This window comes from Mastacembelus armatus, chromosome 4 (assembly GCF_900324485.2).
Source record: "Mastacembelus armatus chromosome 4, fMasArm1.2, whole genome shotgun sequence".
Taxonomy (NCBI): domain Eukaryota; kingdom Metazoa; phylum Chordata; class Actinopteri; order Synbranchiformes; family Mastacembelidae; genus Mastacembelus; species Mastacembelus armatus.
Genome location: NC_046636.1, coordinates 6,583,634 through 6,611,527, shown reverse-complemented (window position 1 = coordinate 6,611,527; position 27,894 = coordinate 6,583,634). Strand labels below are relative to the sequence as shown.

General features: G+C 39.2%; 2 protein-coding genes across 3 annotated transcripts in view; both read left to right on the top strand.

Moving 5' to 3' along the window:
- Window positions 1-11,182, top strand: part of anos1b (anosmin 1b) — a 34,664-nt gene extending 23,482 nt beyond the window's left edge. Inside the window, exons 7-15 of one of the 2 annotated variants that reach the window (XM_026323219.1) lie at window positions 1,628-1,721; window positions 2,135-2,378; window positions 4,781-4,919; window positions 6,222-6,458; window positions 6,776-6,870; window positions 8,579-8,741; window positions 9,025-9,257; window positions 10,341-10,484; window positions 10,628-11,182. In XM_026323219.1, the coding sequence (XP_026179004.1) occupies window positions 1,628-1,721; window positions 2,135-2,378; window positions 4,781-4,919; window positions 6,222-6,458; window positions 6,776-6,870; window positions 8,579-8,741; window positions 9,025-9,257; window positions 10,341-10,481 (1,346 nt within the window). In that variant the 3' untranslated portion in view covers window positions 10,482-10,484; window positions 10,628-11,182. Of the gene's footprint in view, window positions 1-1,627; window positions 1,722-2,134; window positions 2,379-4,780; window positions 4,920-6,221; window positions 6,459-6,775; window positions 6,871-8,578; window positions 8,742-9,024; window positions 9,258-10,340; window positions 10,488-10,627 lie in introns of both variants that reach the window. The other variant, XM_026323220.1, reaches the window with a different exon arrangement.
- Window positions 11,183-12,567: 1,385 nt separating this feature from the next.
- Window positions 12,568-20,560, top strand: LOC113139986 (uncharacterized). Its single transcript, XM_026323669.1, has 10 exons — window positions 12,568-12,646; window positions 13,588-15,400; window positions 16,228-16,333; window positions 17,008-17,155; window positions 17,373-17,420; window positions 17,640-17,717; window positions 18,038-18,175; window positions 18,691-18,774; window positions 18,918-18,968; window positions 19,088-20,560. Exons 2-10 carry the CDS (start codon window positions 13,885-13,887, stop codon window positions 19,196-19,198), a joined length of 2,280 nt encoding a protein of 759 aa, XP_026179454.1. The 5' UTR covers window positions 12,568-12,646; window positions 13,588-13,884; the 3' UTR covers window positions 19,199-20,560.
- Window positions 20,561-27,894: the final 7,334 nt, after the last annotated feature.

The following is a 27,894-nucleotide window of genomic DNA, read 5'->3' as shown; positions in this document are numbered from 1 at the left end:
TTCAGTCAGAGTCTGTGTTTCCAGTTCATTAGTCTGATTAGTCAGGGCCTGGAGGTTAGGGGTCAAAAACCAGGAAGCTTGCAGATGTCAAGATGGTTGAGGTTCCTTCACTGTGACCTGATGCTAGCCAGAGAGAGACTTTGAAAACCTTGTTTCCTGTCAGTTAAGACATTAGGGTTTGCACATGACCTGCCAGCAATAATTATGGGGGAATATCTTGATCACAAAATGTATCTTGATGTCTTTATCTCATGAAAAAATGGACTGAAATCTAGATGATTGTGGGAGACAGAGTGAAAACACCCCCAGAGAAGAGTGTGTGTTTTGGTTCTGATCAGGCAATTACTGCTGGCACTAAGAGACACCCTGCTTATTCCAAAGAAACACCACACACATGCACAGACAAACAGACCAGATTGTGCAGCCCTAATATGTTGCCCTAACTTTGATCTCTACATCTAGGTCAGCCAAGCACAGCCCGGGGCTTGTGGGAGGCCTGCCATCGGGGATGTAGTTCTAATCAGATACATTTTGTAGTTTTAATCAAATACAGGACTGGGGTTTGAGGCAGTAATGAGATGCAGAGCCAGCACTGAAAGAGCAGTGACCTCAGGATTTCATCTTGGAGGCAAATAGTGACTAGTAGTAGTCGCCTTTGGTCTCTGTTGTGATAGCTACTGAAAAGTTAGGCTTTATGCTCCTGCAGTATCACTCACCTTTGATGTGGCAAATCTGATTTGCTTTGAATGAGATCATGAGGAAATTAGTCTTTTCCCCCTGGAATGGCTTCTTTATTTTGCCCCACTGTGGCACATTGACCACTGACTTGTTAGACAGCTCAGTCAAGCTGATGAACAACATTTGGAATAAAGAGCTGACTCCATAGGGCTGATTAAGGAGTTTTTCAGGGTTTACCGGTGCAGTTTTACATTTCAAAAGTCTAATCTGTAGTTACACAGTTAACAGTCACCAAGCTGTAGGGGGGGGGGGACACTAAAGCCAGTCACTGTTTATTTCACCAGATATAAACTGTGAAATGTTAAATTTCTGAGTTGACAGGACAGTCAGAAATAAACAATAGGTTGTTGTCTGGTTGATACGCTCTGTACGATGATGATTGTACCATTTATGCTTGGCTAATTTTTTGTCATACCAGAAACAGACAATGTTATAATTTTGATGTTTGAAAGAATAAGAAATAGGCTGTGTCGTTGGAAGCTATTTGTGATCTAGTACGCAGATTAACCAAGTGTGATGTGGAAGCTTGCACCTCCAATGCAGCTACCCTGAGTTTGTTCTCTTCAGTGAAGTAAGGGCACATTCACACAGGGTAACTGTGAATTATTTATTTGAATGCATTATTCCAAGCATAGCATTAAAACACGTTTTAGTGGACCATTAATTACACCCAAATATTTATTTTTCTATAAAAAAGTACACAAATTTATTTAAAAGTTTTTTTTCTATGAATTACTGTAGTGTTGAGGACCAACAACATATATGATATTTCTGGCCCTCTGCAACAAATGAAAAGATGTCCTTATGATAATGACTGTGGAGATGACTTTATTTTTAAAACTAGTTTGGCCACCTCTCTCTGACTATATTTCTCTGTCTTACTCTACAGACCCCTCTCCTCCAGAACCTCCAATAAACATCAGAGTGAGCAGTCAGACTCTAGAATGGACAGGTTCACAGCCCGGGTCCCACATCACAGATAGGTATCTAAATAGATTTTAAAAATTCATTTATACACAAATCTGTTACTTTTCTTGCTGGCTTTGATATGAGGCATCTATCAACATGGCTGGCTGTGGTGCACCCCAATAGGAAAGTGGTTACGGCAGGTGCTCCATGTGGGGGAGCACAATTTGTGATGCTGGTGTTTAAGGTTTGGCCACCTACCAGTGTAGCAGGTCTGCCCCCTCTCTCTGCCTCCGTCCCCAGGTGCTTCCTATCTATGATTTACTGTGAATAAAGGCAAAAACACCCCAATAATGGTGCTTAGGGGGATAGACATATATTGTTGTCGATATGTCAATTTACATGCATCTGTTTGCTTACTTTTTGTGTTTTACCATAAATTTGTTTATGTCCATGTTGTGATGTTTGACTTGTTGCTTTCTCTCATCAGGTTAAAGGGAAGCTCAATTACAGTGTCAGTATTATTACGCTGGGAGCCCCCCAGAGAGGGAGACCTGCCAGTCCACAACTACAGAGTCACCTGGATGGCTCGACATACACACACAGTGTACAAACGAACAGACACACTACATTCACACACACATACAGTTCAGAACAACATACACACGCGGTCTACACACCCACACGCAACTGAAGTGGGTAAAAAGGAGAGCAACACCAGAGTGACTCAGGGGGTAAGGAAACTTTTCTTGTCACCTAATGAAAAATTAAGTTTATAAAGGTATTATATTTTGTCGAAAACATGTATTTTTTTACTTCAGCACAAATAAGCATGAGATAGACTTGGATGCACTACTGAGATATCTAAAAGTATGTTGATTTATAGTGTATAATGAGCCAAAGGTAGGTATTAAAAACACACTGAACTTAAAACCTAATAAAAATGCTTAGTATTTAAAACAATAAACTTGCATGCCATAAAGACTATTAAACATTTTAGAATTAATTTGGGTTTGTGGATATAGTTTCATGATGTTAGATGCTGATATATTTTAAAAAATCATTTTGTGAGTATATCATAGTAGATCTGATTTTGACAGGTTCACCCTTAAATTGTTGTTTAGAATGCTTTTGCATTAGTGAAGTCTGTTGCAGACTTTATCCATATGTTCCTTGTGGATCTGAAAATGCAATCAGACAAACACACCATTGTCTTCATGATACTTAAAATTGTAAGACTGCTATGACAGTCTGACAGCACTGGAGTAACATGACAACCTAACCACCTAACTATACAGATTGACTATATAGTTAAGGTTTCCCTGACAGCAGGGAGAAGTGGCTTTCCTGCATTTAGATTATGTATTTAACTCAAGTCAAAGCATCTGAGAATGTATGGACAATATGCCAGTCAGTACAGCACGGAGGCATGTCGGAGAGAGTGTATCAGTGGTCATATGGTCATATGGACATATATTATAAAGCCAAAGTTACATGACTATAGAGGTTTCTAGAGGTTTATGCAGTACATTAACTGCCAGCACAACATGTTAAGAAGCACAAAAACAAGAGAATGATGGGATATGCAGTGGTTTCACAAAATGATAGCATATATCATTGCTGTCTTGTTGCTCATATCAAAAATAGCTTTGAACTTATTAAGAAATATAGCAGATGTCTTGGTGTACTTCTGAAATTATGTTTAATGGAGCACTAACACCCAAAGGGGTGGATTTTGGTATCCTGATTATAAGGGTAATGATAATGTAACAAGTTCAAAATGCAGTTAGTCCAGTCGGCAGCACCAAAATACCCATAATCACCATAAACAGCTATTTCAGCACTGATGCAACAGGTATGATTGCCTGTGTAGTGAGTGAGTGAACTTTTTCAATCATTTTAGTAAATGATGAAAGTACTTTTTTAAATAAGATCTTTTAAGTTTAAGTCCATTTAACTTTGAAGTGAGCATTCACTCAAGAAAATTGTGTTTTAAATTTAAATTATGTTTTAATGCAAGTATACTCATATGGACCTAGCTATGCTAAGTAGTGATGGCGATCCCAGATGAGCCTGGTGGAGACATTTATCTGTAGTCTGCTCCTCTGTTCTGCTTGGCTGAGAGGCCTGGAATTTAAATGAGGGCCCCTAACTAGTGTTTCCTACTTGCAGCTGCATCATAACAGGCAGGTAGGAACCAGAGTAACATTGCTATGCTGTGTAAATTGCTTTCATATCACAGATGGTATTTATTGTTTATTGCTTTCCATTACCACATGATGATATAGCCCATGGATGTGCATAAAACATACATGCTGTCAATCAGGATTTTAAGTAGGACTGGAAGGATTTAACATTAAACGTGAAATACAATAGAAAATTGGAGGAAGTAATTAAACATGGAAAAACTTCTGCTGAATCAGCGATTTTAAATAAGCATCATCTTCATACATATAATATCCACTGACATTATGCACCAAAATAGAAATCCAGGCTTTTCGTGCTCTCTGTTTCACAAATACACACACACACACACACACACACACACACACTTACAGCACGTTAAGCCATATGTTTTGTCTATTTTGAGTGCAATGGAAAAGCTTTAACTCCATTTTGTCTTTAGTTCACCAAGAAAACTGCTTTTTTTTTTTCATGTTTAGACTTAACTATATGCACATACAGAACCACACACGCACACACACACAGCCTGGTTATCATCTAAACATCTCTTTGTTGTGACTATGCCCACACAGACTTGATAGGCTAAGAGCCTGTCAATCAGCTGTCAGTCAATCACTGGGCTAATGCATAACAGGTCTGGACTGTCAGTCACAAAGTAGAGTCTCTGTACTCAGATTGAGGATGATGAGGAAGAGGAGTATTATGAAGACAGTGAGGATGATGAAGGTTGTGACAGTAACTGTGGACACTATACTGTTTGCTTTAGACTAGCGGTTGGTAATTGAAATCCGTTAGCATTATTCAGGTGTGATTTTGTGAAATTTTTATCAGGCCCCAATCAAATTTTAGCAGGTGAAACTAATAAGTGTAAGTTGAGAAGTAGTCAAGGTTTTAAATTTCAAAAGGTTAAGAAAACTTACGTTTCTGTGACACATTTTTAAATTTGTTATAGGCACAGTGTGAGTTGTGGCTTCACGGTCTGCTGCCAGCCACTTCCTACTTCTTGTCTGTCCAGACAGTGGCCTATTGGGGTCAGAAGAGACTGAAGAGTCCTAGAGCCCAAACTGCTTTTACTACTATCACTCATACAGGTAACAGAAAAATGTATCTTTCTTACTGGGTTTTGTGTTGTGACCTGAAAATTGATTTCATGCTAGATTTAGGTTATTTGACAATAATAGTGTGCTCTATATTACTGTATACATTACATAGGCCTGCAGGACTCTGGGTATGTAATTATTTTTCTGTTAGGAGTTAATGTTATTTACTGTTAGTGCTTTACTGGAGACAGAAATTCATAGAAGGTACAAGTTACTGTAAGATTGTAGATATGCATGGCTGCACCACTTCATCTCAACAGCTGTAGTTCATTTTAAGGGGTAATTATTTTAGGTGTAAAATGTGTGGTTTAATATTACATACCACAAGTCCAGTATTTTTACTATTGCCTTAAAGCCATCTCTCTCAATACTTTGGATAAAAATTCTCTCTTTTGATTGAAGACAGGCTGGTGTAAAGTTACCTAGAAATATTTAACTAGCCCTAAGAGTGTCCAGTAAGTTTTGAAGTCTTTTATGTTGTAGGGATGAACATTAACAACTATGAAGGTAAGAGCTGCTCAGTAAACTCAGACCTTCTGGTTAAGTACTGTGGTGTAAATTGTTGCTGGGAACAATGCAGCCACCTAAGTTTTCCCCTAGCAGCCTGACCCCAAATATTCAGCTGTTCAGAGCAGCTGCATTTTCTGACTGTCGGCATATTCTGTCTACCTGCAGCAGCTCTGTTTAAACACACTGACACACACACACACAGCACAGTACAAAGTGGCAGCGTTAATGGTCGGGCAACAGAGGTATTTATAGGTGACCTGCCGGTCAGCCGGTGCTGCTCAATTATCAAACCACATACTGTAGCAATTTTATATGCAATATGTGGGCATTTATAATTCAGCAGTATTAATAATTGACAGTCCATGTATTGGCCTTGTTTCACACAGTACTAACAAGTGTTGGTTATGCCACAGAAAGTCAGTCAGGATTACTTTGCGGCAATCTCACCACCAGTTTGTGGTATTCCTTACACAATATTAAATTCCATGTGCTGTAACAGGTTTCATACATGGAGTCATGTGATATGTTTTTGTGATGTTGCTAGTTTTGGGTATTCAGAACAGCTATTGAACAAATGCTGCTTACTGCACTGTAAACAGGAGAGAAACATACATACAAACTCAACATCTCTGCTGCATCCAAATATTTAAAATTATGATTCTGACATAAATTGTGATTTTATTGGGTAAGAAACAAGGTTTTGTTATGAATGAGCTTTTATAATCCAAGAAAATTAAAACCTGACAAAACTTTTTTTTTCTTGTCCTTTCTCCTCCATCAAAGGTGAAGACTTCTCCAATGAGATCCCATCTTCCTCCTCCTCATCTTCCCTTCCCTCCTCTCCTTCCCTCTCATCCTCCTCCCCACCTTCCTCTGACCTCCCCCGCTCCTCCTCTCTGCCCCAGCCTGAATACCCCCTGAACCCAATCACCTCTGGCGACCTGCGCCTGGAGGCCGCTTCCCCTCATTACCATGACGACCAGCTGCAGGTCAAGGTGTTCTGGAAGTGGTCCAACCATGGTGAGTTGACTTGGAATCAGTAGACAATTGAACAATATCCTCAATAAATACAATGTAAAAAATAAATAAATAAAAGCAAATGCGAAATTAATGCTCATTTGAACATACACTATGAACAACAGCAATACAACTAAAATATAAGACAGTGTTACCAGACATAAGAGGATACAAAAATGATTATCACTGTACTTTGTGACATATTTTTTCAGGTTTGAAACTACAAATACAATAAATTATTACACAGGTACAAGCACACATATCCATTTATGTGATCTGTATTTGTTTGTTTGTTTGTTTGTTTTTTTTTTGCTTTGCAGCCCGACACAGACACCCTGGCCCTTACATTTTGCGGTGGCATCCACATACTTGCTCTACTAATGTTACAAGCACAGAGAGAACAACAACTGTGCAGGTATAACTATCCTGTTTGAGGTTTATGCCTCTGTGTTTGTGAAATTGTATATTGATGTCTTGTTTCTATATAAGCATTGTCGTTATGTTTCTTGGTGTGTATATGTGTTTTAGAGATCAGATTTCATCACCATAACTCAGATCAGTCTGGACTGATCTCATCTTCTGTCTACTTGTAATTTTGTATCTCTGCCATCATCCTGGTCTGACATCACTTTTAAACTATCATATCAAATCTATTTCTATTCCTCTGAGTGTCAGTTACAGTTTGTTTCTTAAAGTAATGATACTAATTGATGCTTCCGAATCTACAATTTCTGTAACACAACAAATGAATATACTGTTTACATTTACCCAGGTGCTTTGTCTTTACTGTAGAGAGTTACATCTATTGCAGGGCTATAATGTTGGATTGCATTCAGTGTATGGCAAAGTTTGTCTGAAATGCAGGCAAAAGTATCGCACACTTATCTATTTCACTTTAAATGTAAAATTGCTGGTTCTGTCCCATCAAACTATACACGCTAACCCATAATGTTGTCAGCTGCACCTTGTTTGCTTTAATCATCCCTGTGTTGTGTGTAGAACTTGATTGGAGTCTATCTGTGGTGGACTGAAAGTACTTTAGAAAGGCACGCACCTGTGTACACAATTTCTACTGCATACTGCACCAGTCAGTATGTGATAAAATTGTTGTTAGCATAGATAAGAGCAAGGGTCCAGTGGCCTCAGTAACTGCAAAGTAGAAGAAGTCCAGAACCATGCGGACTAGAATTGGCCACTAGCTCAGGCAGACTAACTGGTGAAAAAGGCATTGGACAGAAAGGTGACCAGATCCAGAGTGAACAGACACTGGGACACGCTGGGACAACAGTTCACTTTTCAGCATGACAGTAACCTGAGCATACAGCCAAGACAACACTGCGACAGCTGCAGTATCTGCCCTTCAGTGGCCCATCAGGTCTAGAGAAGCTTGAAAGGATCTGCCAGGAAGAATGGGATAAACTGCCCAAATCAGGCTTGTAGAGACTTGTCCAAGACTCAAAACCTTTATTCAGAGCTCCCACTGGCAGCTTTAAGTACTTTAGTAAATAAAAGATTTCAGTTATTAAAATGTTTGCAAAAGTTCCTAAAACATATTTTCATTTTAAGATTGTGGTTTATTGAGTGTAGATTGAAAAATGCCAATTTTATAAACAATTAAGTATAAAACACAACACCTTGCAAAAGCAAAGGAGCCTGAATACTTTCTGAAACCGCTGTATAGAGCGAAGCATTTTAAAAGTGAAACTGGTAAGGTTGTATAATGTGTGGCAAGAGAAAACTGAGCTCACCAGGATTAGATTTTTATCCATGTTGTCCCAGTGGTAACCTCTCGTCTAAAATGATCACAGACCCACTGGGTTGATAAATATCAAAGTGTTGTGTGTAATTTGCTGAGGTCACAGAACGTGATTCCAGGCTTTCTTAAACAGTTACGCCATTTCTTGTCATTTGAAGCTGCCAACCTACAAGGCTGCCAAGTGCTGCTTCAGACTGTGGTGTTTATTTTAACATGGCTGTAACAGGCTGCTTATATGAGACAGGTTTCTTTACAAAAATAGAGAATTTTAGGGAACCTTGTCATAGACCAGTTTGAACAACCAGCTGTGTACACTTTATACTCTTTAATCACCCCTTTTATTCCTAACTAGATTTTCTCTCTATAGGGCACCCATCACACCATAACAGGTCTGCAGTTTGCCTGTAAGTACCGGGTCACCGTGGCAATGAAGGCTGACCCAGGATCAGAGGCTGTTGCCTGGGTTACAACCCCAACTTGCTCTTCCATCAGGGTCAGAGGAGGCAAAGCTTTGCCCTGTAGCAGTGAGGGTAGGAGTAACTAAACACAGATGTACAGGCAATGTTTGAGCTTCATTAATGCAGATGTAACCCCTTAATGCCTGTTTTTAAAAAAAATGCTCTGCAAAGTTTTTCATGCAACTTTCGTTCTCTTCTTTTTGCTTATGTGCACAAAGTAAACTGGTTTAATGCAATTCTGATTCATTTTTATGGACAATTAAAGTTGTATTATGGAACCTATGCAGAAATAACTTAGAAAAGTGTTCTGTGATAAGCAAAGAGAGAGCAGCTCTGTGTCCTTTATTTGTGTCAGAGCGCCTCCTGTCCAGCAGAAAGGTTGTACTGCGTCCAGAACGGCTAACTGCAGAATTTCAGCAAGTGAATGGCACCTTGTTCACAACCTTTCGCTGGAGGATGTCCCAGCACGCACTGGTCCCAGCCGCTGTTGAGGGGTTCCAGTTCACCTGGATGCTGCAGTCAGGTGTTACTGTAGCAAAAGAGGGACAGGAAGGCACACGCATCTCCCAGACACAGACAGTCGCACCGGTGAGAGAAAAAGCGAGCTTTGTATTTTATTATTAGCCAGAGGAAGATGCCTAAGGACTGTGAGAGGGCTAGGTGGGTATGGGCAGTGCTAAAGTAAACATCATGACATAGTACAGCTGTAATAGATACTTGGGGTGGCATTCTGTATCTTATTATCAGCATATCACATTAAAGCCAAAAATCAACAATGAATTCATCCTAACTACTATTGGCTCTGTAGCCTAAGCCTGATTTAATTTATTTCTCTGTGCGTTAGACCTCACTTATTGTGTATAACTATTATTGAGCCACACCACTACTCTAGGTGACTTCATTTCTCCCTCACAATGAACATGGGCACTGAAGTTTATTTTCAGTGTTGTACACTGTCCTGCTGACAGACATACTCACCAGAGGATCAAATCTGTGGTTGAATATTCTTTCTAATTGCGCATTATTTTCGCTTTGAGTAACGTTTGCTTAAAACTACAGTACCCAACTGTTCTAAAAGATTTTTTTAGGTTATTTTAAAAATAAAAGTATAGAATTATGAGCCATTTTTATGATTTACATTAGGATAGAAAGATTAGGGAAGGTGTAAAGTAATAAGCAGACTAAACACATAGTTGGTTTAACTTTGTTGTAGAAGGACAATAAGAGTAGTGGTCTTTGGTCCTCAAGCACACAGGGAGTGTGTAACTCAAGGTCATTTATGTAAGAGTGGTTTTTGATTCAGACATCACCTTCCATACACATTTTTGCAGTATCAAAAAATCAACTGTCTATCAAAACAGGTATGTCACCAGGATTAAACTTCTACTGCCTGTCTTTAAGGCACCAGTTGGCATTGCCCCATCATACACTGTTGACCTTCTGAATCTTTGCCACCCTGCAGGCCAACTGTTGCTTTCTGTGCCCAGGGCAAAGCTTGAGACAGAGGATAGTAACCTCAGTGTCATCTTTTAAAGGCTCCTGACTTAGTTTTAGTGTTGTTTTGAAGCATCTTAACCCTTTAACATTTCAGCAGGTTATTTCTTAGTCAGACTTGCGTAGGAGGGATAGTGTCTTTGTGTGTGAGAACTAACCCTTTTCATTCATTTACAGTCTCAGCGGTCAGTGACAGTTCCTGGTCTTCAGGCTGACAGTGTTTATCAGCTGCAGCTCCAGGTGCTAACAGCAGGGGGCAACAGTGGCACTGTGGTCTCCAAAACCATTCACACCCCAGCTTTCAATGCCACAGTTTGATAGGTAGTAGTACTCTCTCAATCTCGAAAGCCCAGTGTTTTTGTTTAACTACAATAAAACAGCAAAGAATTTGTTTCATTGATTCCATTTAATTATCTAACTCTTTTATCTTCATTCTGTTTATTCCGAAAAATTATCTCTTCCAGGCCAAACCCCACATCTGCCACTGACAGTGAGCCCCTGGTCATCTTTACCAACAACTTCAGCCAACAGCTTTATTCAGTGCAGAGAACATGACTAAAATTATAAAATAAGACTTTTTGATTGTTTTCCAACTATTCCTGCCCTACCTACTGCTGGATCAGGTGTGTTCAGCCAATCAGAAACTGAAAGGTACCAATTCAGTTTATCTTTCCACACTCCACTCTCATCTGAGAGTGGAAAGGGGATAGTTGGAAAACAAGCAGGCCCAGGGTGCCCACCCCTGCCTTACACGATATTGTACAATTCCTCTAAGCATAAATGGCACAGTGCTGTAGCATTGCAAGAGATGTATGTGTACAGTGAGACTCCTTGCACCATGTTTGATATGACAAAGTCTAATTATCAGACCTCACTGGAGCAAAAGGACACTTGTAAAGAAACATATTCATATGTGTATTTGGTCATGGTAGGGGAGAACAGTATAGCACTGACCTTATGTACAAATAGTAATGTATAGTAACAGATTGTGTTTATTTTAATGGCTAATCTGCTGCATTTTCGTTGAAACTAGTGGGTCTGAGTTGCAGAAATACTGAAGCTCAGATATTTTGAAATTTGTTCATAAAAACTGTCTGAATTTGCTTGTGTGATGCATTTTTTGACCTTATGCAGCATTGATTTCCCTTATGGTACACTGATATGTGACATTTTCACAGTTAACATGTTAAGCTATACCTGTGGTAGATTTGTTTTACAAAAGTCATGTTATTGTTTGGATTGGGAATATCTAGTGTCAGACGACTAGTAATAACCCCGATAATATTCTCTATGTGTAACCATTTTTGATACTTTACTGTTGATACTTTTTAATTTTGTTTTATTTATTGTTTCCCTGTTTTAGTTTTTGTAATTAAAGAGTATTAAGACAGTGTGTCAGTGACCTGGGTTGTTATATGTGCTGAGAAAAATGATGACACATTGTGGAAATAACAAAAGCGCCTTTCAGATATTTCCACACTACTGACTAACAAAATAAGTCAAAGTGTCAGTGATTTACAAGCAGCTTCGAAGAAGAGGAGTTACATATGCATTACTCCATGACAAATGAGTACCAAATAAAATTGGTCCTCACCAGGATTGAGAATGTTCTTTTAAACAAATTTCAGATATCGCTCCTCTCAACTTTCATGTAATCAGTTTTCTGAACCAGAGGAATCTACTGTTCAGTTCGGCACAATCACCTTCAGTCCTACTTTCATGTGTTCACATTTTCACAGTTGGTTAAAAAAGCACAAACACATTTTCTAATTTTAAATTTCATTTTTATTATCGAAGAGTTTTATTCAGATCAGTTCCACTTATAGTCTGTAATATACATTATTCTGTAGACACTGAGGTACTGAACCCCAATGAGAAATTATACCGAATCAATCAGAAATCAAATACCAACCTGTTTCTGAGCCAGAGGGAGTTTTCCTGATATCTGTGCTGCCTTCACTGCAGTGAAATTTTATACCAACAGTGAGTGCAGGGTGCAGCGGAGCAAAAGGTTTCAGGTTCGAGTCCCAATTAGGAAAGAAAGAAAAGTGCGAAATGTTCCAAATCAAGTCCCAAACGTTGAGTACAAAAAGTACTCAAAGCTGATTTACTACAGCGTAAATACGATTATGTGATAGGGAGAAATCAGAGTTAAGCTGAGGCAGGGGTGGGTTATAATTTCAGTGACATTTCATTTCTGGGACTTTGGGATCAAATGAGGAGTGAAGAGATTTTTTTTTCTGATTGAAAAATAAATCGATAATGGTCGAATAAACTTTAACGTGTTTCATTCAAGTGTCATCTTTATAAGAAAAGAGAAAAAACATTTCTGTGCTCAGTTTGTTAAAATACGAGCTTTTAAAAATCAGTCCGAGAGCGTCCGAAGAAAGCCGAAGCGGAGCCAGGCGCCGTGACGCAATCAGTGTGCGACTGCAGCTTCAATTGTTGCTTCTTCAAATTGAGTTTGTTATTTCACAGACAAGGTACTGTCGCATGGTGTTTATTGCCACTTTTCGTCACTGTATAAGCTTATTTTCCAAACCATTTAAAAAGCAGAGGTGCAGCTTCTTCTAGATGCCCCGCACCTCACAGTGAAAATGGAGGAAATGTGTGCAGGCGATGCTTTGTGTTTTCGCTTGGTAGCTGAGGCTGGCTAACTCAGCTAGCTTCAGTGGGATGACTAACTTGTAGAGAACTTTGCAAAAGGTCACATTAGCTTTAGTTAAACTGTTGGATGGTGTGTTATATTCCTAAATAATGCGTGTACACGCATCGGCAGCAAAATGTCAATGTTAATTATCTCAGCTAGCTAACGAGGGAGATTTCATTTAACCATCATCGTAAGTGAATTGATTGTGGAAATTTAAGCTGTCGTTGCCAAATATGTCACTGGCTAGTAAAGCTGCCGATGACTAATTCAGCTACAAAACAGGATTTTTAAATATCGCTGCTAAGTTGCTAACGCCAGCTACATTTGAGTTTCGTTCCCAGTCGAAGAAATGCCTCTTTGAAAAGGTGACGCTGAGGTTAACTTGAGTCTAAAATAATACTAGCGCTAAAACCAGCCTTATTCATCACATGTTGTATCTGATTAGTGAAAGTCAGCTGAACTCGTTGAACTTCAGCAGGTCTGTCCCTGAACTGCACAATTGAGAATCTGACTAGTGACAGTCACATAAAGACAAATCAATGATTTTAGACAGTGTGTCTAAAAGGTCTATGTGAGGTCTGTCAGGAATCTCATCTGCAGTAAATGCGCTCATCATTTTAAACCTCACTGGGGGCCTGTCCTGGTGAAGCCTAATTCATGTCTTGCACATTTAAACTGTAAAGATTTAAATAGCTGGACTTCCTAACGTTTCATTCATCCGTTTTTATTCTCTCTGGTGTTTCTTACTGTGTTTTTTCTGCTTGCTCTAATTAGGAAACCATGGTGGTGTTATTGTTCCAAGCGGAGTCTAGATACCACTGAAAAATGCTGCTCTGTCAGAATTTGCTGTGGTGTCAGTAACCTTTATTTTGGCAAAAGCTTCAGAACAATCTCTTTGCATACCACAAAGGTACTTAGTAGAAGAATACCAGGAAAGAAGTGTCAGCATAAAAAACTAAAGAATGAACAAAGCACAAACCTGAAAAACCTAGCGGACCAAACGGGAGGAGAGAACAGAGGAGTCTGGAGAGGGGTGTTGGGGATGGGGTTGAAGAGCCAAAGGAGGACGTCATGGTTCACAGCGGCTCTGCTTCCCCAATGAAAACAACACCTTCAGCATCGCCTCTCTTAACTGTTCCTGCTCCAACGCCACCTCTGGTGCCTCCACCTGGAAATACTACTGATCAGGACCCAACTCAGACCCCTGCCGCTCTCCTCACCAACAACCTTACCTCCAACTCAGTCTTTACACAGCCTTCTACTCCATCTCCTGCTGATGCACAACCTGCTGTTGTAACCCCAGCAAAAGCACTTGCAGCTGATTCAAGGAGAGCATTAGCCTGGTCCTCTACACAGACACCATCCCCTACTCAGATCCCAATCAATGGCCGTACATCAGGCAGGAAGAGGACTCCCAAGGCCTGTGACTGTTGTGGGCCCAGCAGCACCGGACACAATGTCAGAACCTCAGGCAGAGGTAGGGGGAGGGGGAGAGGTAGGGGGACGGTTAGGGTCCTCAAGGATACCCCAAAAAGAAATGTGGAGAGCCAGCTGACACACATCAAGAGCCATGATTTGACAAAGGAGGAGGTGGAAGAAGCAAAAGGTGAAGATGAGACATACAAGAAGGTGCAAACAGCTGTAATAATGGCTGATACTCAGTCACAAACCCTTGTTACCCTAGCTGATACATCCCTGGAGGATGGACCAGTACGGAACTGTGTTGCGCAAGATGAAGGGGACACAGAGACAAATGAAGACTTGTTGACAACGGCGTCAGGGGTTGCTGGCGCACTAGAGAAAGGAGGTGCGGATAGCAATGATATCGAGATGAAATTGTTGAGATTGGCTGGTAGTGGAGCACTAGGGGTTAGAGGTAGAGGGAGAGGATTGTGTCAAACGATTTCATCAAAAATTAAAATAGAAGGTGAAATAAAGAGGGAAGACACTAGCAGTTCTTCTGTTTGTTCTAAAATGGATCAATCAGCTCAGTCAATGGTAGCGCAGAGGCAGGAGGAGAACAAAGATGCAGAGACAGAACATGAAGAGCAGACTGACTACAGTATGGTTAAATCTCCATTTGGAAATGGAGAGACAGTAAGTCTTTTTGATACTAAATCTGAAGGAGTGGTGAAGTTGGACAGCACGATCCTGAGTGAACCTGCAAATGAGCTATTAACCATCTCACAGCAGTCAAATCCTACTTCAAGGTCGGGAAGTCCCCAGGACCTTGATTTTGAGATGCATGAGGACCAAATCCCTGATAAAACAGAACAAGTTTCTTTACTACTAACTCTTTCCAATGGAAGCAAGACCACAACAACAGAGCATAACCACAGATGCACACCCATGGAAGTGGAAGCTTGTCATTCACCCATGGCTTCACCTTTAGAACATGGACCTATCACAGTGTGCAACATGCAGCACCACTGGGCATTAAAAGACCACATCCTGTACTGTCGCCCTGGGACCTGGGAGAAGGAGGGTATGGAAGAAATGCAGGGCAAGGATCAGTCAGAAGAAACCGAGATGGATGGAATGATGCAGAATAAAGAACAGCTGGAGCAACTTACTGATATGGTGCATGGTAAGATGTGGTTTAGAGCACACAGTGCCACAAATGTGCAGTATTACATAATCGTGTAGTTTGTTGAAATGAAGCATAGTAAATCATTGGTGTTTTGTTATACACAAGCAGAAAGTAATTGCTGTGGTGCTTCTGCTTTCATATGACACCTGTAAAAACATGTCCTTATCCATGAAACATTAACAAACATCTAAATGTTGTACATAATTAAAAACATTCATGACATATTTTCTTAATTCCCCAAAAATCTTTATTTCAAAGATAACTAAAGTGATGTGTAGTTGAGATTACTTGCAGACATCTCGGTCCTAACGTTTTGACTAAAGCATAGCTGATGAATAAAAAAAATGAAAAACAGGAAAGACCGTTTTATATTTTTTTACTAAATAATTTAACTGCTTAAATGACATGCAGTCTGATTGCTGAAACTGATAGTTTGGCTTTCCGGGAAAAGATCTAATTTAAGATCAACCTTGATTCACTTGGATTTTCACATGGGTATGAAAAAATCAGTCATCTGCAGATGTATCATGAATCAGAAATAGCATTTCTTTTTTTCTTCTCAACATTAATAAGTAACACACATTTCTGTCCTGTTTTGAAGTAGCAACGCATAAATAACATTACAACTTTGCTGCAAAGGAGGTGCAAATATCAACTTTACTGACAACTTGACAACTTGTCAGCTTATCTGACAAAAGTTCAGAATGAGCATTTTGAATTTGGGTTTTACCATCAGAGATATGGAAATGTCCCATATTTCGAACAACACTGTATTCATGTTCATCATTTAGTTCATATACTTGTTATGACTTCCTCTTTTTTAGAGTTTCTGGAGAACTTCTATATAAAGTACGGCAGTTTCATTCCTCTCAGTGAGACAGACGTCCTGGAATACCTGAAGAACAAAGGCAACTCTGACCTCAGCAATAAGTTAGTACAACCTGAATCCACCTATTTAAATATGAATGTGGAATCTACCTCAGTTTAGACACACTTGGATGCAATCTCTATTACACAAGAAGAACAGTTTTAACAGTTGCCCGGCTATTGAAAAGCTTAAGTGGTTTACACCTGGACCTTACATCACATATCATCACATCTCAGTGCTTGAGGCTTTATCTCTGTTTCAGCACAAAGTTTTACCCTTTCACATTAAAACACAAAATGCAGTCTACACTATATACATATTTTTCCCCAACAGAGAACAGAAGCTAGTGTCAAAGTCATAAAACACATTGTTTTCTGAGTGTAGAGGAGTTTTGCTGTGACAACTGATTTGGCATTGTGTGGTATTTGCAATAAATAGGATATCTTCAAGCCCTCAGTGATATGAACCACAGTATAGATATGATCTCTGTCCTTGTGTTTGATGTGGTTGATCACAGTATATTAGTAGGCACAGTTGAACACTGATTTGGTCTCCCTAACACGGCCCTGAAATGATACAAGCCCTTCTTTTTGCTTTGATTTAAATTCTTGATATGGGATAACTTGCTTTTGTGTGTTGCATCATCAATAAAACAATTTTTAAAATATCCTTGCGGACATAAGACACATCAAACATTAAAAATTCTACATTAATCCTGTTGATGTGTCTGTTGTAGGGGACTGGACATCAAGTCGGAGATGAATCGGTACAGGGCGGGGCTGGCCTCTGCTCCTGTTGCAGGGTTCATGGTGATGTACAACAAACACACCTTGAGCCTAGAGGACCTCAGCACGCTGGAAGAACAGAATTGGCTTAATGACCAGGTAAAGAAGGATGAAGGGTTAAAGAGGTAAAGAAAAGCTTTCTTCTGTCCAGCCTACTAACAAGAGAGTCACCTTTGATTTAAGTTTATAACACTGAGTTTATTTAATATGGAATTCTGCAGGTTTAAGAGCAGAAAGGGAAAGGAAATTATGTTTAATTTTGGTGATGCTGGAAAGCCTGTTCACTTCTCTTTTTGTCTATTATCTGACTGGCCAGATTATCAACATGTATGGAGAGCTCATTATGGAAGCAACACAACACAAGGTGAGTCGGGGTGTGTTTGAAGCCTTGAAGTAATTTTTTTTTTATACGCCCAAAAGGATAGATAAAGATATTTATACAAATTAAAAGTGTATTAATATGATTGTTTTGAGACCATTGATAAAATATTTAGATTCTTAGAGATATTTTTTTAGATAAATAAATGAAATTTGGACTGTGTAATATGTTACAGTTTTTTATGTGTTTCTTACTCTCTCTTAGGTTCATTTTTTCAACAGCTTTTTCCACAAAAAGTTGGTTGCCAAAGGTTATGATGGTGTGAAACGATGGACCAAAAAAGTAAGGATTATTTTGGAGGAGTTCAGAGTCTTTCCATACTTCATTATTTGGACAGCAGCAGTTTATATTACATGGCTAGACACGTATCAACTGACCAGTTTTTGCAAACAAGATTTGGTTCATCGTCATCCACATTGATTGTCTCAGTCTAAATTCAGTGAACTTACTACTTAAAAGTATATCATGTAAAATACTGTATCTTCTGCCCTGGTATGCATTGTGTCCGATGTCTTGCAGCAGACACCTGCAGCAGTTTGTATCTTTAAATATCTCATATGTATGGATGTTACTATGAGGGGATTTTTAAAATTATTTTTCAGGTTGACCTGTTCTCCAAGTGGCTGTTGCTAATTCCCATCCATTTGGAAATCCACTGGTCGCTTGTCACAGTCACCATGGCAACCAAAACCATCAGTTATTATGACAGCCAAGGCATCGTCTTCAGACACACCACAGATGTGAGTGCCTCTGTGCGTGTTGATGTTCTTGAGTTGTGATTCATTGTTTTAGGTGACGTTGGATGGTTTTGAGTCTCTCTTGGCCTGCTTTCCTGTAGCCCATTAACATTGCTCGGAAGAGTTTCTGTACACAAAAGTTACATAGTCATCATTCACTACTGTGCTAACAAATCCAGACAAATACTAAATACAGAAATACTCTCTGAATATAAAAATCACAGCCAATTATGGAAAACATAACCAAATGCAATAACTCACTGTTTTGTTTTCAGTGTGATTTAATATTTCAGTCCTTGAGGTGGGTTGGGGTACAGCTTGCTCATATTATACTATCTGCTTAACTAAAAGCACGAGTCCTCCTAATCGACATTGACGTTATTTCCATTCTTCTTTAAGCGATCCCCTGTGAACAACAATTATTCCAGTGCTTGTCTAATCCACACAATACTGTGGAATAGTTTGGACATGTAGGTTGGTTGAATGTGTTTGATAGAAGTGTTCATACTCCCTCTCAGAACATTATGAAGTACCTTCAGTCTGAAGCCAGAGAGAAGAAACAGGCAGCTTTCCAGAAGGGCTGGAAGATTACTATCATCAAGGTAACACTGTGATGGTCGTGTTGTTCTCATCATGTGGCCTGTAAACATTTATGTCAACATTAAATAATAATACAAACTTATTTTATATATATATATAAGAGAGAGATGCACTGTAACGTGATCATGACTTGTCAATTCCTCAGGGTATTCCTCAGCAGAAAAACGACAGTGATTGTGGAGTTTTTGTCCTTGAGGTGAGACATAACTCTTTCCTATCTTTCCTGAAAAGTCTGTCATTGCCTGTCACCTAATATGGCAAACTAACTGTGGTTGAAGATGGTTTTACCTCCTTGTTTGTCTTTCTGTCTCTCAGTACTGCCGTCGTCTCTCAGTAAAGCAGCCTCTGCTGTTCAGTCAGGAGGACATGCCTCGCATCCGCAAAAGAATCTACAAGGAACTGTGTGACTGTCGACTGAACGACTGAATATCGGCCACCTTGACTCCCTGACTGCTTGCCTAGTTACGTGAGATGGTCTGTCGAAGTCTGTCAGACAGCTTGTTTCGCTGACAGCCTGTAAGCTAACATAACAGGACCGTCTGTATTCCAGGGAGCCCTAACTACCTGTCCACATGTGTGACTGACAGCAGAGCAGCTGTCTCTTGGGACTTTTCGTCACTTTGTGAGTTCAGTATTGGTCTGTAACTGAGCAGGTTTCTACTTGCAAACTTGCAAAGAACTACTGATGTGGCCCCCTACTGACCCTTTGCAAATGTTGGCCCTGTACCCATCAGGTTGATTTTGTGTTCTACGTTACCGTTCCCAGTGGATTTTAAACACATGACCCAACAGCCGTCTTGAAGGACACAACAGGGCACTCTGACACTGACTGAAGACACAGGTGATGGACCTGACTCTCTGGGATGGTGGACCTTTCCTCCCCAATGGAGTGGCCTTACCTCCTGAATGGCCATTTTAAACTGAATAACATTTTTAACAATTAATTTTGCGTTTTTATCTTAAGCACTCTCATGCTTACATTTATATGCGTGTTTTGTAACATGTTAAAAAAGCTGGGACGTGTTATTCAGCGGACCAACTGTACCCCTAAAACTTGAAGGTTTGAGTTGGATTCCTTATGTTGGACTACAGATGTTTGTACAGCCAGAGACCTATTATTGAAGAGTCTAGATTATCAGCAGAATGTAAACAGGCTAATGGCACATTTTGGCTGTGACTGGAGACAAGACTATAATTTAGTAGTAGTTTTTGTTTAAAAAGTATGTGGGTTTTGACATCTTGCTCCACATTGTTTTATTTCAAAATTCCAACACTATTATTATTTTTGTTTTGCTGTGATTGCATCCTTATGGTCAGTTCTGCACAGGCATTTTTACAGCCTGTTGCAGGTCTTCTCTTGGGCTTTCAGCCTCATCAGCTAAAAGGCAGAGTTCTGTGCTAATTTAATGTTTGAATCCATCAGTTTGAGTCAGTTTGTCTTGCTGGTAAGTAAATTTCATGTTAGGTTGAACAGCTGGCTGCTGAAATCAGGACCACATTTATTCATTTTAGCCAAGAGGTTTCTGCAGCTTTACATTGCCCCTCCTTCATATTGATGCATTAACACAGGCACCGAGAGTCATGGTTACAGAGTGGGCTCTTAACAGAGAAACAAGAACCTCAGTTACTTTGTTTAAATCCTCTGTCCAGTTTGGATTTTGTTGTTATATTTACAAATTGTATTGTACCTTTACTGGCCTACTACTGTACATGCTTGCTTTGGCTAAAAATCATGACGGTTTCTGGACTGTTTTTATTGTTATTATTAAAAGGCCAATGTTGCTGGAACTTTTGTTGCAGCTTCTCAATTCATTTTTCTCGAAAAATTGATGAGGCAACATGTTGACAACAACATCAGTAACAGGATGGATTACACATTTTTAAAAAAATGTAGAATTGGAAAAAAGCTAACAGACAACCTCATTCATCTAACAGACTTGTTTCAGATGTTTCTCCTTAAAGAAACACTATGTAGTTTTAGTTTTTGGTTTTTTTACCTTAAAATAATGTCTCTAAAATAATTTCAGTGGTAGAACAACTGGAGGAATTCTACCGCTGCTGCAGCCTGAGCAGCCTCACATGTAGCTGTAACAGCACTATGTAACTTTCATGATCAGGTCAGTTAGCCAACAGCTAACTATAAGACGAAATGATATAGCATGAATTCTGAAAATCAACGCAATGGCATGGTCTGTTATCATAATCAGCTTTCTGCATAAGTGGCCGATTAAAAACCCCCAAACACTTTTATGATAAACAGAGTTTATGAAGATCAATTTACTGTTGCTGAGGCCCAGTGAGATATTGTATTACTCTATACTTACCAGAAGAGGGGGCCCTATATTAACAGTTAACATCATGCCATGGACATCTTTTTTCTTTGGCATCCCCCAGAGCAAAAGGTCAGAAACATGAGAGGGACCCTGGAGCTGAGTCGAAGAATGTGTCTTGCTCCAGGTCACTTAACCTATTCACAAGCTCCTGACCCATTACTACTGGGTGAACAGTTGTCATCTAATCATTATGCCAGTCTGATTACCTTCAGGCTACATGCTATGAAGTTAAATTAGCTGACCTTTAAGAGCAGTTCATACAAATTATGTGCATTATTTAAATGCAGGTTTCTTATTGAGGTTACTACATCTTTAGACACGCACAGCTAAAATATAGAGGGCTGTGCTGCTACCTGATGTGTGCTTGATTGTTCCATTGTATTTAGCGCTCTGAGTTTTGTGCTGTTAGGGGATTACTGAAGTATGTCTGTGAAGATTCTCAGTCATCCAGGGAAAGTTATCTAAAGGTTGAGTCGTGGCAACTGGACTTTCAGTTTTTTAAGTCAAAATGTTCCACCACTCATCCAGGCAGCTTCATCAGTCTAAGAAAAAAGCTGGACTGGAACCTCCAATATATCTCCCAGGTTGGTTTCACCCCACCCCTAGACCCACAGGCTCACCAGTTGAGCCATGTAAATCAAGCGAGAGCCGTTAGACCCACGCCCCTGAGTTGGTTTCACTTCACACCTGGCCTGAATAGGCTCGTTAGGTGAACAAAAGGAGTGAGCTCAGGTGAGGGGGGTGGGTCTAAAGACTCATCACTTTTACATAGCTCACCCAGTGAGCCTATGGGTCTAAGGGTGGAATGAAACCAACCTGGGAGATATATTGGAGGTTCCAGTCCAGCTTTTTGCTTAGACTGATGAAGCTGCCTGGATGAGTGGTGAAACGTTTTGACTTAAAAAACTGAAAGTCCAGTTGCCATGACTCAACCTTTGGGATTACTGAAGGCATCAGAGCTGGTCTGAAACATGCCACCTACTCTCGACTGCTTTAGGACAAAAACAAGCAGAAATGGAACAATGAGTGTAAAGTGACAAAGCATGTGATTTGTCTCAGTTGTGACCTTAAAGGTGCATGTGTGTCAGTGCACAGCTATGCAGCAAGTTAAACTTGAAAGATGAAGACATGACTTGGTCTTAAGTTTTACTGCACACAGTTGTGAAACTATGAAAATTATATTGGACAACAAATTTGACAGTGATTATATATTACAAAAATAAAATACCAAAAATTATAATTCTTTTGTTCCAACTTGTCACGTGACGACTTTCTGTCCAAACAACAACCAAGTAAGTGACTACAAATCCACAAAAATCTGGGATTTTAGCATTAATATAATCTTTTCATCCTTTGGACTAAGCCTTGTTAGTGGATTGACTATGTAATGTACAGACAGTTTGGACAGGAGTCAGGGTGTCTCTTCTTCTATCCCATGAGTAGGATGAGTTGATAAGAGTCAGGAGAAAACTGCCCCCCCTGTGTGTTAGAGGTGGGTAATTGGGATAGAACTGGGATAATTCTTTTTGTTCACTCACAACTTCCTGATGCCTATTTGTCTGTAGTCCCCAACTTCAACTTCAGCTTTGTTGTCCCAAGGGAAACTGGTTTGTTACCAGAGTTTAAAATACCCACAAAAACACATAAAAATTAAATATAATTCAAATAAATAAGATGGACAAAATAAAGTCACCACTATTGATAAATAAGAACGGATAATTCAGTGACATTTTAAAAACGTAACAGTAAGAAGTGAAGCAAGCAAAGTGCTACAGCTCACATTACATTAAAATATTTAATGTGCTGGAAGCATCTTGGGCACTCTTTGAATTAGTTTTTGGCACCACAAATCATTTCATTATTATAGTCCTACTGATGAAACAGCTGGAGCATTTATTGCATAATGAGCATATAGTGTAACACAAATAAGTATCAGTCAAATTGCCCATGTACTGTTAAATTGTCCACTTAAGCTTCCTGGTGCTTGGTAAAATAGGGCGATCATGGCTTTGGCTGTAAAGACGTAGTATGATTAAAGGAAAGTGGTAGAAATTTAGAAACATTCTGACTCAACAGTAAATCCTGCTTCCCACTGTACAGCCAATAAAATTTAACCCTAAAAATATTGTTTGTTTCAGTGAACACATAAGGCTGGAAATGCCAAAAACTAGTAGCGATTCAGGTATTTTGAATAGATATCTAAATGTTGAAATGAAAACTGAGATAAAATAAGTTAAAATTCCTCCTAACTTACGGATGCTATTTGTAGCAGGAGTAGTATAAATGAAGGAAACTTCTTGGAAATCTGTCAATAAGTTGTAGGCACCAAAATAATAATTTAATATGATCCTAAACTTTCACTTTTATCATCAATAATGCATTTCAGGGCTTTATAGTTTAGTCCAGTGTGGGAGCAAGAGCACACAAGCTATTAATCTTGGATGGAAGATAAAAGTTATTAACATCATCCGGTAGGCGCCTGGAAGTCAGACCATCCAGTGGGATTATATTATTACCCTTATCATCTGTGCCTGTCATGGTTTTTGTTCCATTTGAGGTTTTTAACCCCAAATTTTGACTGAATCTTCTCTCAAACTGTCACATCTGATTTCTGCTCTTTGTACCACAAGCAGCGTTATTTGTTTCTAAACCCATGGCTTTTTATTCAGCTATAGGACTATGTGCCTAATGGGTACAGCCATTGACGTAGCTGTACAATATACCTGTCTTTTCATTATATGAGCCTTCAAAGACAGATCAACCTGTACCTGAAGTGGCCCTGCAGGACATCTTGACTTGACATCTCTACATTTTCTTTCTCTCTTAACAGTTCTGCAGTTCTGTCCTAAAAGAAGGAGTTTTACTGCAGAGCATAAAAGGGCTTCTGAGACACAGAGATTGATATGGGAAGAAGCCGGATTGAGGTTTTGGAAGATCTGAGGTCAGTGCTCTACGAGGTTTGCAGTAATCACAGAATTAGAAAGTTAAATGTGGATAAGAAACTTTGCAATCAGTTATGTAAGACATGAGAGAAAATGAGGCTTTAATAAAGTGCGGATAAAGTCAGATTTACGTGAATTTAGGTCAAATATTATATATATATATATATATATATATATATATATATATATATATATATATATATATATATATATATATATATATATATATATATATACACACATATTTATTTATTTTTTTCTGTTCTAATCCCTTTGCAATCCCCACTTCCCTTTAATTGTAGTATTGCACTTCAAAATAGAAAAGCACATGGTAAATCATCATATAAAGTCATTAGACTTTAATAAATCAACCGACCTTATTCTCAAGTCATTATAAAAATCTCTGTCACATACAAGCTAAGTTCATATGTGTCAGTGGCACAGGTGACGTATATGATAAAGGAAAGGTTTGATGTCAAAGGTCTCATGCTGGAAACCTTTTAACCCACTTATTCAGTGATTCCACCATCTGACCCAGCAGCATCTTCCCTCCGCTGAAATCTTTATCACTGCTGTTCATGTCCACCACAACCAACATGGCTGCTGTGCTGGTTTTGCACACTGTATACTGTCTTTTTTCACAAAGTTGATAAATTGTCTTTTTCTCTTTAGAGACAGCATCATAAAAATCAGTAGCTCTACTTGGTGGTCTGAGCTGTTCTGCAACAGATGGACATCCTAATCTCCCTCATCATCCCCTCCTCCAACAACACTTCTATCATAGCATCATGGAGTCTGTCTTAGCAGAGACAGCAGATTAATGCATACATGCATTTCTGAGAACATGAACACTAAAATGAGCAAAGTGCAGTAAACTGATTAAAACAGTTAATATTAATCCACAAAATTATTCATTTAAATTGATATGGTCAGATAGAAACACTGGGTCAGCCTGAATCTACAGAAGAACTGCAGCAGCTTCTCCAAGGTGCTGCAAAGTACCAGAAGAAACTGTGTGCAGGTCAAACCAGAGAGAAATACTGCTGGTTTAAGGGCAAATACTGATTAGATTTAGGTTTTTGTTCTCTTTACTGCTCTTTGGGTTATGGTTAGGGTTAATTAAAATTAATTGATAAATGAAAAATTACCCCCTAATCATTACATTTTTATTTAAATGTAACCAAAATCATACTGTAAATATGATCATCTTAAGCAAAAATATACAAATATGCTGTAAAGTCACAATACATAGAGAGTATTGATTGTTGTGAGCTTGTCTTTGGTCCTTTGTGACTAAATTTAGACTAGAGAGAAATGGCAAGAAAGAGTGAGACAAGTTAAATAGCCACACACAAATACACACACTACACTGTGACCCTATTCTTCTTCCTCTCCCCTCAGAGCTCAAAGTAAGCCTGTACTTCCTTCCTCATTGCCATGACAATGACCCTTGGGCAATAAACAAAGCAAAACCTCTGTCAGTGTGTAGCCATTCCACATGGGGCTCTTTGCCGTAAAACGGACAAAAATGACAAACTGACTTGATTTTTTTCAACACCTGTGGCATGATCATTATTCTGCATTGACGCTATCATGCTGATACATACGCGGTGTGTGTTTTTCTTCAAACGTTACTGAAATTAACACATCATATCTAGCTGGTTTAATTCATAGAACACAATCTAAATATTAAAATGATAATAGCGTTAGGGTTGTATACCTGACTGTTTCTTGGTCAGGAGCAATGACTTCCTTCTTTTCCTTTGTTTTGACTTTCTAGATGTAAAAACTGAACAAAATGTATTTATCCTCATGTCTAAATTCAGATTAGCCCCCAAGGTTCTAGAGGTACAAAATACAAACACACACACACACACACACACACACACACACACACACACACACACACACACACGACACATTTCCAACTTCTTTGTATTGACAAAAAATCAAAAAATCTTGTTTTTTCTCTTTCTATTGCTAGTTTTCCATCCCCAAGCGAACAATGCCACTGATCGCAGCACTGTCACAAACTGCAGAGTGGTTTGGTTTGTGGTAATTGCTCTCTGGACACTCATTACAAAGAAGATTCAACCCAGCCTCTTCATTCCACCTAGGGAAATTTCAGGAACGGTTTTTTAGGACAGGTAAGCTTCTACTGATTTACAGAGGAGATGCTAAGGCTTTACAGTCTTGCAGTGATTTATTTGCATTGAAGATGTAGTGCCCTTTCTTAGCCTTAGAAAGCAGTCTTTGTGGTTCCACAGAGTGATTTTGGTATGACGTGTGCACCTGAAAGCAGGCAGGCTCAGTCTCAGAAACAGCAATGACATGAGCAGAAAGAGCTTCAAGATGAGGAAACAGCTGTTATGTTGGTTTGGCAAAGGAGGGTGTGGTTGACTGTGCTTTTTCTGCCAAGCATGCGAATGAGAAATCATCAGCATCTGTTTCATGGCTCAATGGAAGACAAAAGAGACTGATGACGTGATAGGACCAATTTTCTTGTAGTGCTTCTGATGTGTGTGTGCTGGGTTAAAGATTAAGACACGTGTTATTTTCTCCATTTACCAGTAACTCTTATGTTTTCTCATGTTTGTTTGCCAAGTGTTTGGTTCATCTCATGCATTTGCACCAGAAAACCCCATTGCTCTCCAAACATGCCAGATTCTTGCATTTAGGTAAATGTATTCCACCATTTAATGCATGTGTGTGTTACTGGATCAGAGTCATTTTGAGTGTTTGTTTTAAAATGTTTTGTGAAATATTTTTTTTAATCTGGAAAAGAAGAAAATAGCTGCTGTTTTTGGTCAAAGAGAACTATTCTAAAAGACATCAATTCATGCATAGACTCTGGTTGCTTGCCTGTTCCACTGTAGTGTTTGTGTGTCATTGTGTACACCTGGACACGTCAACCAATTGTTCACTGATTGAAATAATAACCGAGTCTCCCTCCAGGATGCTGTCTCTCTTTGTCTCTCTCTGATTGCAGGTCTTTAGAACTAGAATAACAGATAAACACCTGGAGGTCAAAGCTTGATTATACACTGTAGGTCTGGGTATATGCATTTTTTGCGAGTGTGCGTTTGCGTATACTTCCATTTGTGTCTTTTATGTATTCAGTATTTCCATTGGCTGGTTCTTCACGTGTGCAGAGTCATCTAATCCTTAGCTGAAAATCAAGCATTAATGAAAATGAATGGTGTCTAAAATTGTGCCTCCACATGTAAAGCTGTGTGCATGCATGCTGACGGTTCTGACTCCACTTGCTCATGTGTATGTATGTGTGTGTATGTTTACAGACACAGGGTTATACTGGTGAGTCATATCTGGAGACCATGCTGTGAGGACTGACAGGTTAAACTTTCAAAGAGGAGCGTGAGATACCACAGTGTGTAGGCAAAAACCTCTCAGCACGCCTCGCTCACTGTGCACTGTAAGAGACAAGCAAAGTGAGTAGCAGAAGCTTTGTAAAACAGTGATGTGCATGTGTGCATGTGAGGAAGAGTCAGCTGGAAGGGAGTAGAATCTAAGCAGTGTGGGGCAAAACAACACAGCTCTACATATAAAACCTAGGTCAAACATGGAACTCCAGCTATAGCTATAAACACTGAACACCTGTCTACAAATATAGTCAAATACTATACATGTTGCAATTGGTATCTGTTTTTTGCCTTTACTGTCATAATTCAATTGTGTACTTTTTGCTTTTAATAACTGAATATATATTGTTTTTATTTTTATTGTGACATGGGTTTTTCATATGGTAATATATGACTACATGTATGTATCATATACTGTATGCTCTCCAAGAATCCTGCTGAGGCTGCACTGCTTGGGTTCAGTCAGT

Excerpts from the sequence above, each read along its gene's own strand:
- LOC113139986 (XM_026323669.1), top strand. The coding sequence starts at position 13,885 with ATGGTTCACAGCGGCTCTGCTTCCCCAATGAAAACAACACCTTCAGCA. Across the intron at positions 17,156-17,372 it reads AGAATTGGCTTAATGACCAG|ATTATCAACATGTATGGAGA; the intron begins GTAAAGAAGGAT and ends CTGACTGGCCAG. Across the intron at positions 18,176-18,690 it reads TCTTCAGACACACCACAGAT|AACATTATGAAGTACCTTCA; the intron begins GTGAGTGCCTCT and ends ACTCCCTCTCAG.